We start from the raw sequence: 16619 nt of genomic DNA on the forward strand, positions 1-16619 counted from the left end.
TCACTGTAGCCTAGACCTCTCCAAGCTCAAGTGATCCTCCCACCTCAGTCTCCTGAGTAGTGGGACTACAGGCATGTGGCACCATGCCTGGCTAATTTTTGATTTTTTTTTTGTAGAGACAGGGTCTCGCTATGTTGCCCAGGCTGTTCTTGAATTCCTGAATGTAAGAGATCCTCCCCATTGGCCTCCCACAGTGCTGGCATGGTGAGCCACCATGCCTGGCTAATCTTGTTCTTTATTTTTCATACTGTTGATTTTCTTTATTTTTCTGGTGATCCTTATTTTCAAGGACAAAGGACTCGACTATCTCTGTAGCTGGTGTTGAGAAGGGGAGGCAAATGTCTCTTCCCCAGTCTGCAATCTTGGATGGGCCACCTTTTAAAACTCTCTGGAGGTCAATGGCTGTGTTAACACAATGGCATTTGCCATGCCTTTGAAAGTTAAGAGAAATATCTAGAATGAAAAAGGTATTAGCATCCCAGATTCTCTAGTACAGGAATTTCTGAAGCAATTAGTAAGGCTAAGTATTATTTCATAAATCTTTTGGACCAGGTATATTTATGTGCATATATGTGCTGGGACATCATAGTAAGTATATTTCTTATTATGGGTCATGGTAAAAATGTTTGAAAATCAGTGTTTGAGGAGACTTTCTGAGATTCAAATATGCCAAGTCCTAACTTACCTGAATTCACTGAGGTTGAACTTAGAAAATTAAATTTAGAAATTTCAGTAATAGAATTTTTAAAAATCAGCAAATATTTTCAAATTTAGTGCAGGCTCCCTTACTTTATCCATTAAATCCCTTCTGAAAAAATCCATCCCTTTCTCCCACTACCTCACCATCCTGGATTCTGAGTGGGTAAGTTCCTGGTGGCCATTCTGCAGGTGACCCTATTCCCTAGGCCATGATGGTGCAGACCAGGGTGCATCCTTAACCCTGGGTGGGTCAGAGACCTTTTTTTTTGCAATTTAAAATTGGGGCTAAGAAGAAAGTAATTGTCTTTTGGGGACCGCTATTGGTGGCCAAGTTTAGCCATGTGATCTGAAGGGGAGACAAGGGCAGTGTAAGGTACATGGAAGTGCTTTGGTCAAGGACTAGGCTGAGATGGATATCCAGGCCTGCGTGACTCAGCGAGTTTGGTGTGCAGGCACACACCTCCGCTTGTTAAATAACCTGTTTGTGTAAGTTCATACTTGGCTTGCAGTCACTATTGCCTGTAGAAGATACAATTGCCCTGCTGACACTGTACACAGGGCATGGCTCTTGGCTCAGCTTGGCTCAATGTGGCTCTTGTGCAGGCGCTGGTGCCCAGAGAGGGAAGGAAGCTACTGGCCCCTGTAAGGGAGAATGACTGTCTTGCAGATGGACAGAGGGGAGCCATAGCACAGCTTGCCATGCTTAAGAGCTGCTTAAGAGCCAAAGCAGATAGCCGAGATAAATAAAGGTGGACAGTGTGAGAGAGCTAATGTGAGAAAGCTGCTGATGACAAAGCTGCTAAATAAAACTACATTTCACCTGCCTACGGCCCTGAGTGTGCTTTCTGCCCATCCACCCACTCCCCTTGGACTTCAGCATGGGCTGGACCCAGACCCTGGGACCTGACAGGCAGTCTGCAGAGACAAGAACAGAGGGTGAAAGATACAAAGAAACAAACACTTTACCAGGACCTGGTTTCATTGGGAGCAGAGGGAGAGGAGGAGTGAGGAGGCCCAGAGGAGAGCTGTGTCCAGTAACTAGTGCATGAGGGCACTGCCAGGACACTATGATTTGGGAGTTCTGTCACCTTCACTGTGGCACGTGGGAAGAGAAGAAATACATTCAGTTTCTTGCCCCTGTCGCCCTGGCTGGTTCCAGTGCCTCGCTGATACTCTACTTTACTTCTGCCCTTAAGTTCTAAGAGAGGCCCTGCATCCTTAAAACAAATTCTGCTTTTTCACCTAAGCAGCTCAAGTTGGTCCCTAGCACATGCAGCTGAAGGATTTTAACTAATACGTGCTCAGAATTTTCCTCCTTTCCACTTCTACATAATTTCTCTCCCGTGGGCTTCAGTCATTAGCAAAACAGCCAAAGACTTAAGAGGTGTGACCCAAGCAAACCCTCTATGATGACATTAAGCACAGAAGTGAAACACAGCTCACACCTTTTCAATAGTTCTTGCCCAGTGCTACTTATGCCGAAATCGAGAAGCAGATGTTTCCAGAATAATATCACCCTATAATCCCTGACTTCCATGCCATAACCCTCTCCACCTCTTTCTCAGTTTAATGGGAAAATCTCTCTCTGCCCCTGCTGTTCCCCTATGGACAGCAGAAAACACATTAGGTGACTGAATGATTTTCTTGGGGGGATGAAATATTATGTATGTGTGACTGTGTTTTCGAAGCTCTGCAACTTCAAGCTGGTAGGAGATCCTAGGAATATGGGAAGGCAGACAGCAAGAACAACCTGACGCCAATACGTTTTCTTTCAGCATTTTGCAAAGGGCTAAACCCACTGAAGGGACTGTGCAAAAATCTCTATTTGGGGGAAGGATGGAGCTTTAAGAATAAGGCAAAAGGCAAGAACAGAATTCTCTGGACTGAGAATGGCCCCAGGAACAGTGGGAACACTTGCTCTGCACCAGGTCTCTAGCATGGATCAAGGCTGCTGGTAGACCTCAGGAGGCTGACCAAGTATAGGGCACCAAGCATGATGTTCAGGATATTTAATACCTTCCAGGGTGATCAGAACCCACCCAAGCTATAAACAACTGCTACAGGTGAACTAGGGACCACTGGCTAAATATCAAATGTCCTGAACATGCTGAAGTCAGCATGTGTTGCTTGGAGGCCCCGGTCCCCACCCCTAGCTTCTATCCTCAGGGCTTCTGATAGGAGCATCCTAGTTTTCCTTCCCCATTGTGTGCTATTTTGGTGGGGCTGTCAATTAAGGGGCAAGTATAAGACCCAAGCTAGGCCACTGGGATGCTGCCTCCTTGGAATTGGACACTGAAGGACACGGCATGCACTCTAAAATAGTTTGTTTTCTGGCATTCCTAGATTTCTCAACAATGTCTTTGTTACTTTCTTTCTAAACTTGGTTTTATGGCCTCCTCTCATTGTCCTTTCCTAGTAAATTCATTTTTGCTTAAGTAACCAGAACTGGTTTCTTTTTTCTTTCTTCTGTTTTTTTTTTTTTTTTTGAGATAGGGTCTCAATCTGTCACCCAGGCGGGAGTGCAGTGGTGTGGTCATGGCTCACTGCAGCCTCCACCTCCTGGACTCAATCCATCCTCCCACCTCAACCTCCTGAGTAGCTAGGACTACAGGTGTGTGTCACCATGCCTGGCTAATTTTTTGTTTGTTGTTTTTTGTAGAGATGGCATTTTGCCATGTTGCCCAGGCTGGTCTCAAATTCCTGGACTCAAGCAATCTGCCCACCTTGGCATCCCAAAGTGGTAAAGGTTCCAGGTGTGAGCCACTGTGCTGGGCCCGGAACTGGTTTCTGTTGCTTGCAACCAAAGAATTGTAGCGAATATTTCAAGGTTCTCAGGCTCAACAAGGATTTCCATACCCATTGTATAGCATGGAAACACCAGAGAGTGGCTGGACTTTTAGTGACGACTGCAGGCTTTGACAGTGAAGGCAGCAGTGGCCACCCAGCCACACTGGACGTCAGAGGCTGGTCTGGTTTCTGAGACCACTTGACCTCCTGGATTCTCATATAGTCCTGGGAGTGGAAGGTCCCTAATGATGAAATGAAATTTCTTATCATCGGGTGGGGTGGGAACTCAGCGTTAAAATTACATTGCTTTTTAAGGAAATGACAAAGATGATACTTCTCAGTGTGTCTGAGTTTGTGGCTGAGCATTGCAGCTGCCCCATAAAGTATACAGATTATAAATAGGGATGTGACTCTGGTGCACTTGAATTGCCTGGCACTGACAACCCTACCAAGACACCCAGCACACTCAGGCCAGCAACTGACCGCCTTTCTTCTTTCTTTCTTTTTTTTTTTTGAGACGGAGTCTCGCTCTGTTGCCCAGGTTGGAGTGCAGTGGCATGACCTCGGCTCACTGCAAGCTCCGCCTCCTGGGTTCATGTCATTCTCCTGCCTCAGCCTCCCGAGTAGCTGGGACTACAGGCACCCGCCACCATGTCTGGCTAATTTTTTGTATTTTTACTAGAGATGGGGTTTCACCGTGTTAGCCGGGATGGTCTCGATCTCCTGACCTCATGATCCGCCCGCCTCGGCCTCCCAAAGTGCTGGGATTACAGGCTTGAGCCACCGTGCCCGGCCCTGACTGCCTTTTTCAAAGAAGCATAAACCGGTGAGTTTGCTTATTTTCCTCCCTTGATAAGACAATAGTAGCTTACTTCTGGTTTTGGGGCATCCATTTTGCCTATTTCTACTGGTACCCTCCCCTAGGCATGCTGTTTTGTTTTTGGGAAAATGTCAGTACCCGGCCAGTAATACTACACTTGCATAACAAATGAGAAGTATAGAGATCTAATGTGCAACACAAGAATTAGAGTTGATAAAGTTTTATTGTATTAGGGATTTTTGTTAAATAAGTAGATTTTAGCTGCTTTTGTCAGACAGAAAAAGTAACTCTGTGAGATGGGAGACTTGGTAATCTGTTTCATGATGATTATTATCTTACTATCTGTATGCATCCTATAGCATTCTGTTGAAAACCTCATGTACGCCTGATTAAAAAAAAAAAAAAGTCTGGGTGTGGTGGCTCACTCCTGTAATCTCAGCACTTTGGGAGGCTGAGGTGGGTAGGTCAGTTGAGGAGGGCAGGAGTTCAAGACCCGCCTGGCCAATATGGTAAAACCTCATCTCTACTAAAAATACAAAAATTAGCTGAGCATGGTGGTGTGTGCCTGTAATCTCAGCTATTCAGGAGGCTGAGGCAAGAGAATCGCTTGAACCTGGGAGGTGGAGGTTGCAGTGAGCCGAGATTGCGCCACGGCACTCGAGCCTGGGTGACAGAGCGAGACTCTGCTTCAAAAAAAGAAAAAAAAAAAAAAAAAAAAAGACTGGAGCATCCGTGACCACTAGTTCTCAGCCTCAGCTGTACATGGGAATCACCCAGGGAGTTTTAAAAACAGTGAAGCCTGGCCTCCACCCTCAGGGAATCGGATTTAATTGGTCTGAGGTCCAGCTTGATAATGAAGGTTTCTCAAAGCCCCCATGTGACTGTCGTGTGCAGCCCAGGTTGAGAGCCCTTTCTGAAAAGTCAGAATTCCAGAAATAGAGGCCCACTCATTAGAGCCAGCCTCCACACAGATCAATTTCTAAAGCCTATTGGAGTCCCCATGGAGAACGTTTAAAACTCCCCTCCGCCCCCTGGTTCCTCCAGTGAGTCTTTTCAATTGGTCTGGGATGCTGCCAGGGTACCTGTTTTTTAAAGAGCATCCCAGATGATTCTGCTGTGTAACCAGGGTAGAGACCCACTCTAACCCAGCTGGAAGGTCGGAGGCCCATTCTCTTCTTTATCAGGGACTCTCAGAGCGTGGTCCTCAACCCAGAGCATCAAAATCACCTGGGGGCTTGTTAGAAACAAAAATTCTCATGCTCTGCCCCAGATCTACTGAACTGGAAACTCTAGGGCTGAGGCCCAGCAATCCCCGATTTCAAATGCACCACCCCCCAGGTGATTCTGACGCTGCTTCAGTTTGAGAACTGCTCTTCTGTCCTGGCCCCAGGGCTATCTGCTTGGACAACCTCATGCTTCCCTGCTCGTGCTTTGTAAACACAAAGGGCGATTCTCCCCCATGTACTTGGAGAAAACTCTGTCTCCACTCTTGTTCGGGCCTCAGATGGAGATTACATTCACCAAGTCACACACAGTCCCTTTGGATTACCTCAATCTCATTGTCTCCTGCCGGGGATGGGTCACTGCTCCTCTTAGACCGGCCTCGGAGCTTCCCGTCAGAGGCCCGGTGCGGCCTGTCTGTGTCTCCCTCTTTCGCTGGCGTGGAAGGTCCGTTGTGTGCGTTGTATTCACCTAGGGTAAGAAGGGGAATCATGGACAAATCAGAAGCTTTGCTGGGTGTCTCCTCCTGGGAAATATCCCACCAGCTTCATCTAGCTCCAGAGCACTGGGTTCCAAGGCAGCACCAGAGGCAAAGACCGCATAGGATGGAAACTTCTTGCAAGTGCCTTAAATTGCCCATTGGTGACCTTCATTATCTTTCATCCATCCAACAGACACTTGGTCGGCGGGCACAGCTCCAGGCAGTGGGATTATGTCCTGGTTCTCACAGCGCTTCAACATTAGTTGAGAGGAGAGAGCCATCAGACACATCAACAAGCAAGCACATACCAAGCCTGGGAGGGAAATGTGCCACAGAGAATTCACAAGTCAGGGGGCCTGGTGTGGTGGCTCACGCCTGTAATCCCAGCACCTCCAAGGTGAGAGGATCGCTTGATTGCTTTGAGACCAGCCTGGGCAACAGAGCAAGACCCTGTCTCTACAAAGTATAGAAAAGTTGACCTAGTGTGGTGGTGCATGCCTATAGTCCCAGCAACTCGGGAGGCAGAGTAGGAGGGTCGCTTGAGCCCAGGAGTGAGAGGTTGCAGTGAGCTATGATAGCGCCACTGCACTCCAGCCTGGACGACAGAGCGAGGCCTCGTCTCTAAAATCAACCAATCGAGTATTCAGTCAATCAGCATGGGGCAGCAGGGAGTGCTGAGAGGTGACTCATTTATACGGGGCTAGTCAGGGAAGGCCTCATGTAGGGAGTAAGGGAGGGGCCACTGGGGGCTGTAATGATGGAGGAGTTACGCATTTACCACTCTCTAAATCTGAAAACCTGAGAATGCCTAGACGAACAGAAGGAGGACAACAGATATTTATCTGTAGCTGAGCATTACACTCTTCTACCTTTAGAAGACTCTTCTCTTTCTGTCCCAGAGGTAAATGGGGGCTGCATGGGAAGGATCCTCTACCTTCCTCTCCCTACTGGGCTCCCTCCATTCTCTATTCTTTTTTTTTTTTTTTTTGAGACGGAGTCTTGCTCTGTCGCTCAGACTGGAGTGCAATGGCGTGATCCCGGCTCACTGCAACCTCTGCCTCCTGGGTTCAGCAATTCTCCTGCCCCAGCCTCCCAAGTAGCTGGGATTATAGGTGCCCACCACCATGCCCAGCTAATTTTTGTATTTTTAGTAGAGACAGTGAGACGAGGTTTCACCATGTTGGTCATGCTGGTCTCGAACTCCTGACCTCAGGTGATCTACCTTGGTGCCTCGGCCTCCCAAAGTGCTGGGATTACAGGCGTGAGCCACCGCACCCCGCCCCTTCTCTATTAAATGCAAGCCTGTTAAGTTTTACCCGCTGAGAGATCTGTCAATCGGAGAAGTAAATGAGATTATAGGCGACAGCATCTAGCCCAGGCCTGGCAGTTAGGAGGTGGCTTGAATGGAGTTCTGGCTGGACTCGACCCACAGATATGTGTGGATTAGTGAGAGACGCAGCACAGAATGTGGGCCCTTGCGGCTTCTCACTTCGGGGTGCTCCCGGGTGTGGCTCCACTGAGAGGCTGTCACACTTGTGCCCTCTGGCAATTGTCTAGTGGTCCCAAACAAGTGAAGCAGCACTGTCCCCGACCCAGGTCCCAAAGCCAGCATCAGAGCTGTGTTGCTGCTTAAGCTCAGATGTTTTAAATGCATGGCTTTGGATTGTACTTTACTACCCTTATTTAGTTAGTGAGAGAACTCAGGTTTAGTGAGGTGATTTACTGGCCCATGTGAGTCTGTAAATGAGTGGCAGAGCCAGAACTAAAACTTGGGCCTGTCCTTGTCACTAGAGAGTGACAGAATTGTAAAGCAGTGTGGAACCTTCCAGGACATCCCATCCCATTTTCTCACTTTACAGTTGCTTGGTTTAGCTCCCAAATGTGTCACACAGACGCCATCCTTCCTGCCCTAATTGCCAGTTCCTGGATCATCAGGGGAAAATGACTTTGTCTAAAAATACTTGGCTAGGGAGAATTTTTCTCTACCCTGAAAGAACTATTTCCCTTTAAAACCCAAGGGACTGAACTTTGTTTATTTAATATTTACAAAAGCTTCTTAGCAGACTAAGGACCTAATAGGACAAGACACGATTGCGCTGTCAGGATGGCTGGGCGTTTCCCCCCTCCCCAGAGTCTTCAGGATACAGCAGGAGAGATTCCCAAACACTGAGCGAGCAAAGACTTTCCTCTGGAAAAAGAATGTCTTCTCAATTCACAGATGCTGAAGAGCAATGTAAATAAGGTCTTTTCTGGTTCACTTGGTAGTTTAAGGCTACTGGGCTTAGAAAACATTTGTTGCCTCCCATTAAAACAGGCAAATATTAAAAAGAGGGGTAAATGCTAGTTATCTAAGAAATGTCTAAAATAAGGTCTGTGTGAAACCAATTTCACAGGGGTTCCAAAAAAACAAACAAACAAACAAAAAAACCAGGCCTTTACCCAAATGTACACATTCTTGAGAATGAGGAGTGATATGGTTTGGACTGTGTCCCTGCCCAAATCTCCTGTCGAATTGTAATGCTGAGTGTTGGAGGCAGGGCCTGGTAGGAGGTGACTGGATCATGGGCATGGAGTTCTCATGAATGGTTTAGCACCATCTCCCTCTCCCCTGGGTACTGCACAGTGAGTGAGTTCTCACGAGATCTGATTGTTTAAAAATGTGTGGCACCTCCCCCCGCCCTCTCCTTCTCCTGCTCTGGCTATGTAAGACGTGCCTGCTTCCCTTTTACTTTCTGCCATGATTGCAAATTTCCTGAGGCCTCCCCAGAAGCTAAGCAGATGCCAGCACCATACTTCCTGTACAGCCTGAGGAACGATGAGACAATTAAATCTCTTTTCTTTAGCTGGGATTACAGGCACACACCACCATACCCGGCTAATTTTTATATTTTTAGTAGAAATGGGGTTTCATCATGTTGGCCAGGTTGGTCTCAAACTCCTGACCTTAAGTGATCTGCCTGCCTTGGCCTCCCAAAGTGCTGGGATTATAGGAATGAGCCACTGTGCCCAGCCATTAAACCTCTTTTCTTTATAAATTACCCAGTCTCAGGTATTTCTTTATAGCAATGAGAGAACAGACTACTATAGAGTAAAAGTTCAGGGTCACAGTCAGAGATCCACAGGATACAGCAGTTTATGTAAACTTTTCTTGGAGTCATTTCATTCTTTTTCTTTCTCTCTTTTAATGTGTTTACTTATTTAACAGTGTTACTGAGGCACAATTGACATAGAATAAACTACACATATTTAGAGTACACAATTTCTGAAGTTTTGATGTATGTACACATCTGTGAAGCCATTGCCACAATCAACATAATAAACAAATCCAGCACCCCAGTAATTTTCTTGTTATCTCTTTGGATAATCTCTTCCTCCAGTTCCCCTCCCCAGGCAACCACTAATCTGCTTTCTTTCACTATAGACTTTAGTTTGAATTTTCTAGAGTTTTAAAAAATTGGAATCACATAGTACATATTCTTTTTTTCTGGCTTGTTTTGGTCAGCATAATTGCTTTGAGATTCAGTACATGTGGTGTTTATTGATACTTCATTTCTTTCTTTCTTTTTTTTTTTTGAGACAGAGTCTCCCTCTGTTGCCAGGCTAGAGTGCAGTGGTGAGATCTTGGCTCACTGCAATCTCCGCCTCCCGGATTCAAGTGATTCTCTTGCCTCAGCCTCCTGAGTAGCTGGGATTACAGGCGCGAGCCACCATGCCCAGCTAATTTTTGTATTTTTAGTAGAGACAGGGTTTCACCATATTGGCCAGGATGGTCTCGATCTCTTGACCTCATGATCCGCCTACCTCGGTCTCCCAAAGTGCTGGGATTACAGGCATGAGCCACCGTGCCCAGCCCAATATTTCATTTCTATTGCTGATTACTATTCGATTGTATGGATATATCAGAATTTGTTTATCCATTCACCTGTGGGTGGACATTTGGGTTGATCCTAGTTTTCAGTTCTAATAAGGCTGCTATGAACATTAATTCACATATTGTTCTACATGTAAGCATTTTTATCAAGCAAGCTTTCTAGGTCATATAATAAGTAGCATTTAAGTTTTTAAAAAATGGATAGGGCCAGGCGTGGTGGTTCATGCCTGTAATCCTAGCACTTTGGGAGGTCAAGGTGAGAGGATTGCTTGACCCTGGGAGTTTGAGACCAGCCTGGGCAACATAATGAGACCCCATCTCTCCAAAAAATACAAAAATTAGCTGGGTGTGGTGGCACATGCCTGTAGTCCCAGCTACTCAGGAGGCTGAGGCCAGAGGATCACTTGAGCCCAGGAGGTCGAGGCTACAGTGAGCTATGATCACACCATTGCACTCCAGCCTAGGTAACAGAGGGAGACCCTGTCTCAAAAAAAAAAAAAAAAAAAAAAAGACAGATGATTTATTTTCCATAGTGGTTGTACCATTTTACATTCTACCAGCAGTGGATGAGAGTTCTGGTTGCTCCACATCCTTGCCAGCCCTTGGTATGGTCAGTCTTTGTGATTAAAGCCATTCCAGTGGGTACGTAGTGGTGTCTCATTGTAAACTTAATTTGCATTTCTCTAATGATTAATGATGTTTGGCATCTGAATCATGTGCTTTTGGCCATCCTTATATCTTCTTTGGTGAGGCATCTATCATCTGTTTAAATAGTTTGGCCATTTCTTTATTTTTATTTCTTTATATTTTGAGACAGGGTCTCACTGTGTTGCCCAGGCTGAAGTGTAGTGGCACAATTATAGCTCCCTTAGTGTCAATGTCCCGGACTCACACGATCCTCCTGCCTCAGCCTCCTGAGTAGCTGGGACTACAAGCCTGCACCACAACACCTGTCTAATTTTTGTATTTTTTACACAGACAGGGTTTCCCCATGTTGCCCAGGCTGGTCTTGAACTTTTGGGCTCAAGCACCTTGGCCTCCCAAAGTGCTGGCATTACAGGTGTGAGCCACCACACAGAGCCTGCCCATTTCCTTTTCTTTTCTTCTTATTTTTTTTTTTTTTTGGAGACAGAGTCTCACTCTGTCGCCCAGGCTAGAGTGCAGTGGTGCAATTCCAGCTCACTGCAACCTCCGCCTCCTGGGTTCAAGCAATTCTCCTGACTCGGCCTCCCAAAGTGCTGGGATTACAGGCATGAGCCACTGTACCCGGTGTTGCCCATTTCTTTATCAGATTGTTTGCTTTCTTATTATTGGGGTTTGAGCACTCCTTCTATGTTCTGAGTACACATGCTTTATTAGAGATATGCCTTGCAATTATTTTCTCCTGGACCATGGATATCTTTTCATTCTCTGAACAGTTTTAAATTTGTATGAAGTCCAGTTTATATTCTTTTTTTCTTTTTGGATCATATTTTTGGTGTTAGGTATGAGAAATCTTTGCCTAAATCGAAGTCACAAAACTGTCTTCTATGTTTTCTTGTAGAAGATTACAGTTTTATATTTAACTCTATGATCTATTTTGCATTTTTTTGTGTGTGTCATGTGAGGTATGAAGTATAGATATTCAGTTGTTCCAGTATTTTTTTTTTGTTTTTTTGAGACGGACTCTTGCTCTGTCATCCAGGCTGGAGTGCAGTGGCATGATCTTGGCTAACTGCAACCTCTGCCTCTCAGGTTCAAGGGATTCTCCTGCCTCAGCCTCCCAAGTAGCTGGGATTACAGGTGTGTGCCACCATGCCTGGCTATTTTTTTGTATTTTTGGTAGAGACAGGGTTTTATCATGTTGGCCAGGTTGATCTTGAACTCCTGACCTCAGGTGACCCACCTGCCATGGCCTCCCAAAATGCTGGGATTATAGGCGTGAGCCACTGTGCTCAGCCATTCCAACATCTTTTGTTGAAAAGACTGTCCTTTCTCCATTTCTCCATTGAATTGTCTTTTGTCAAAAATCAGGTGACCACATACATGTGGGTTAATTCGTTTATTTACTTTGGAGATAGAGTCTCACTCTGTCATCCAAGCTGGAGTACAGTGGTGTGATCATAGCTCACTGCACCCTCAAACCCCTGGCTGAAGCAATTCTCCCACCTTACCTTCCTGAGCACATGGGACCGCAGGCACAAGCCACTACTTGGCTTATTTTTATTTTTTTGCAGAGACAGGGTCTTGCTATGTTGCTCAGGCTGGTCTCAAACTTCTGGCCTCAAGTGATCCTCCCTCTTCAGCCTCCCAAAGTGCTGGGATTAAAGGCATGCACCACGGCACCCAACCTATTTCTGAACTCTCAATTCTGTTCCATTGATTTATTTGTCTATCTTTGTACCAATGCTGCAATTGTCTTAAGTACTGTGGCTTTAAAATGGATTTTAAAATCAGGTAGTCTTAGCCCTCTAACTTTGTTCTTCTCTACCAAAGTCATTGTGGCTCTTCTAGGTCCTCTGCATTTCCATTTAAAGTTCAGAAATAGCTTGACAATTTCTAAAAAAAAGCCTGAGATGTTGTTAGAGATTGTGTTAATCTTATAGATAAATTTGGGAAAAGCTGGCATTTTAACAGTATTAAGTCTTCTGATTCGTGAACCAGGTATGTATCTCCATTTATTAATGCCTTCTTTAACTTCTCTCAGCAGTTTTATAGGTTCCAGTGTAAAGTCATGCATATCTTTTGAGAAATTTAACCTTGAGTATTTCATATCTTTAAACTTTGAAATAGATCAAATGGCATTTAAAATATTATATTTCCTGTTGTTTCTTGATTTTTAGATATTCACCTAGTACCCTGCTGCGCTGCTAAAGTCACTTTTTAGATCTAGTAGCTTTTTCTTTTCTTTTTTTTTTTTTCTTGAGACGGAGTCTCGCTCTGTCGCCCAGGCTGGAGTGCAGTGGCCGGATCTCAGCTCACGGCAAGCTCCGCCTCCCGGGTTTGCGCCATTCTCCTGCCTCAGCCTCCCAAGTAGCTGGGACTACAGGCGCCCGCCACCTCGCCCGGCTAGTTTTTTTTTTTGTATTTTTTAGTAGAGACGGGGTTTCACTGTGTTAGCCAGGATGGTCTCGATCTGCTGACCTCGTGATCCGCCCGTCTCGGCCTCCCAAAGTGCTGGGATTACAGGCTTGAGCCACCGCGCCCGGCCTAGATCTAGTAGCTTTTTCATAGATTCCATCAGATTTTCTACATAGGTGACCTTGTCATTTTATCTCTTTACCTCATGAAGTTTTACTTCTTCTTTTCTTATTTTTAAAAAATTTTAAATTAAGTTAAATAAACATATCTTTGGATAAAATTTATTAACTGTCTGGGTTAAAATGAGTTCTTAAATATATTTTCAGTAATCATTATTTACATTTCCATGTTACTTAATAATTGGCAGGTTGGGCCAGGCGCGGTGGCTCACGCTTGTAATCCCAGCACTTTGGGAGGCTGAGACAGGTGGATCACCTGAGGTCAGGATTTTGAGACCAGCCTGACCAACATGGTGAAACCCTATCTCTACTAAAAATACAAAAATTAGCCAGGCATGGTGGTGGGCGCCTGTAATCCCAGCTATTCAGGAAGCTGAGGGAGGAGAATCACTTGAACCCGGGAGGCAGAGGTTGCAGTGAGCCAAGGTCATGCCATTGCACTCCAGCCTGGGCGACAGATTGAGACTCTGTCTCAAAAAAAAAAAAAAATAATAATAATAATAATTGGCAAGGCACATTTTTTTCTTCTTCTTTTTTTTTTTTTTTTGAGACAAGGTCTCGCTTTTTCACCCAGGCTCGAGCACAGTGGTGAAATCTCAGCTTGCTGCAACCTCCGCCTCCCAGGTTCAAGTGATTCTCCTGCCTCAGCCTCCTGAGCAGCTGGGATCACAGGCGTGTGCCATCACGCCTGGCTAATTTTCGTATTTTTAGTGGAGATGGGGTTTCGCCATGTTGGCCAGGCTGGTCTTGAACTACTGACCTCAGGTGATCTATGAGCCACCATGCCTGGTGTTTTTATTTCAAGTTTCACAGCAACCCTGCAGATGATGATGATAATTTTTTTTTTTTTTTTTTTTTGAGACGGAGTCTCGCTCTGTCACCCAGGCTGGAGTGCAGTGGCCGGATCTCAGCTCACTGCAAGCTCCGCCTCCCGGGTTCACGCCATTCTCCTGCCTCAGCCTCCCGAGTAGCTGGGACTACAGGCGCCCGCCGCTACGCCCGGCTAAGTTTTTGTATTTTTAGTAGAGATGGGGTTTCACCGTGTTAGCCAGGATGGTCTCGATATCCTGACCTCGTGATCCGCCCGTCTCGGCCTCCCAAAGTGCTGGGATTACAGGCTTGAGCCACCGCGCCCGGCGGATGATGATAATTTTTTAATTGGACAAATAAAAATTGTGTATGTTTATGATGTACAACATGTTTTGATATATGTATATATTGGGGATGGCTAAATCAAGCTAATTAATGTTCACATATTTATCTTTTAATTTTACTAAAAACACTTAAAATCTACTCTCAGCAAGTTTCAAGTATGTAACACTGATACGGTCTGGCTGTGTCCCCACCCAAATCTCATCTTGAATTGTAACTCCCATAATTCCCACATGTCATGGGAGGAACCCGGTGGGAGGTGACTGAACTCTGGGGGAGGGTCTTTCCTGCGCTGTTCTCGTGATAGTGAATGAGTCTCATGAGATCTGATGGTTTAAAGAAAACGGCAATTTGCCTGCACAAGATCTCTCTCTGCCTGCTGCCACCCACCTAAGCTGTGACTAGCTCCTCCTTCTCTTCAAACATGATTGTGAGGCTTCCCTAGCCACATGGAACCGAGTTCTCCATTAAACCTCTTTCCTTTGTAAACTGCTCAGTCTCAGGTATGTCTTTATCAGCAGCATGATGATAGACTAATACAATTCCTTATTTATTAACTATAGTCACCATATTGTACAATAGTTCTTCTGAAATTATTCTTACTGAAATTTTGTATCCTTTGACCAACTTCCCCTCCCCTCCCTCCCTCATTTCTTTCCTTCCTTCCTTCCTTCCTTCCTCCCTCCCTCCCTCCCTCCCTTCCTTCCTTCACCTGATACCTGTGGTAAGAAAGTGTGCCTTCTTTTCTAATGCAGGCATTTCATGCTATAAATTTCCCTTTAAGTACTGCTTTAATGACATTCCATAAATTTTGATATACTTGTTTTCATTTTCATTCAATTCAAAGTGCTTTTTAATTTCCCATTGATTTCTTCTTTGACCCATGGGTCATTTAGATGTATATTATTTAGATTTTGAAGATTTAGGAACTTCCCAAAAATCTTTCTGTTATTTATTTCTAATTTAATTCCACTGCTGTCAGAGAACATGCTTCGTATGCCTTGATTCTTTTAAAGGTACTGAAACTTGTTTTATGGCTCAGAATATATTAATATTTATCTTGGTAAATGTCCCATGTGCACTTGAAAAGAATGTGTATTTGCTGCTGTTGGGTGAAGTGTTCTACAGATTGCCTGTTACATACAATCTTTTCTTTTCATTCCAGATCTTGTTTTCCTCTCCAGAGAAAATGACTATTAATAGTTCTTATTGCATCCCTCTAGAAATTCCTTATGGAATATGAGTAAATATGGGTACTAACCTACACTTAAACTTTTAAAAAAACTCAGGCTCACATTACACATGTAATTCTGCCTTCTGTTTTTTTTTTTTTAACCTATCACAATAGCTCAAAGAGAAGCCCATATTAGCATAAATATATCTACTTTATTCTTTTTAACAGCTGTATAGTATGCCACTGGTGGATGCACCATGATTAATTTAACCTGTTTCCTGTTAATGACATGGTATCCAGGTTGTTTCCAGCCTTTTGCTATGATGTTGCTGCAATAAATATTCTTTTTTTTTTTTAAATAAATATTCTTGATGTGACTGACTTAAGGACTTTGAGATGGGGAGATGATCCTGGATTCTCTGGGTGGGCCCAATGGAATCACAATAGCCCTTAGAGGGGGTGAGGGGCTGGAGTTAGAGAAGGAGATGAGACAATGTAAGTAGAAATTGGAATGATGCAGGATCATGAGCCAGTGAAGGCGGGTGGCCTCTGTGGGTAGAAGGGCAAGGAAGTGATTCTCCTCTGGAGCCTCCAATAATATAACCCTGCTGATCCCTTGATTTTAGTCCAGTGAGAGCCATGTTGCATTTCTTACCTCCAGAACTGTAAAATAATCACTGTGTTGTTTTAAGACACAAAGGTCATAATAATTTATTACAGCAGCAAGAAGAAACTGATACAGTGTCCAAACATTTCTGATTGTACCATACTCATCAGCAAAAAATTTTCCACTGCACAGATTCATCATATATATTGTAGAGCAAACATAAACAGAAATTGAAAAGGATAAAGGGGATACAAGAAGTTTCAAAATGTATTTTTGTATGTATTTATGTACTAACAGTACAAAATACAAAACCCTTGTGGTTATCACTAAAATTATTTGCATAATAGTATTAATAAATTTTTAATCAGAGTGAAAAAAATAAATATTCTTTTTACTTAAGTGTTTGTACCTAGGTCAAAGTTTATCTTTAGGATAAATTCTCAGATGTTGGATAGTTGAGTTAAAAGGGGTATGCATTTTAAATTTTGTTAGATGTTGCCAAATTGCATGGAAGAGCCTTCCCAATTTCTTCTTGAGAGATTAAAAAAATTCTTCTTCTATTGCCAGA

General features: G+C 44.3%; 1 protein-coding gene across 2 annotated transcripts in view; it reads right to left on the reverse strand.

Annotated features, from left to right (window-relative positions):
* Window positions 1-16619, reverse strand: part of EYA2 (EYA transcriptional coactivator and phosphatase 2) — a 309580-nt gene that overhangs the window by 94215 nt on the left and 198746 nt on the right. For both annotated transcript variants that reach the window (XM_025400344.1, XM_025400343.1), the window contains exon 8: window positions 5856-5998. In XM_025400344.1, coding sequence (XP_025256129.1) covers window positions 5856-5998 — 143 coding nt within the window. The remainder of the gene's footprint in view (window positions 1-5855; window positions 5999-16619) is intronic.

Source organism: Theropithecus gelada, chromosome 10 (genome assembly GCF_003255815.1).
Source record: "Theropithecus gelada isolate Dixy chromosome 10, Tgel_1.0, whole genome shotgun sequence".
Lineage (NCBI taxonomy): Eukaryota > Metazoa > Chordata > Mammalia > Primates > Cercopithecidae > Theropithecus > Theropithecus gelada.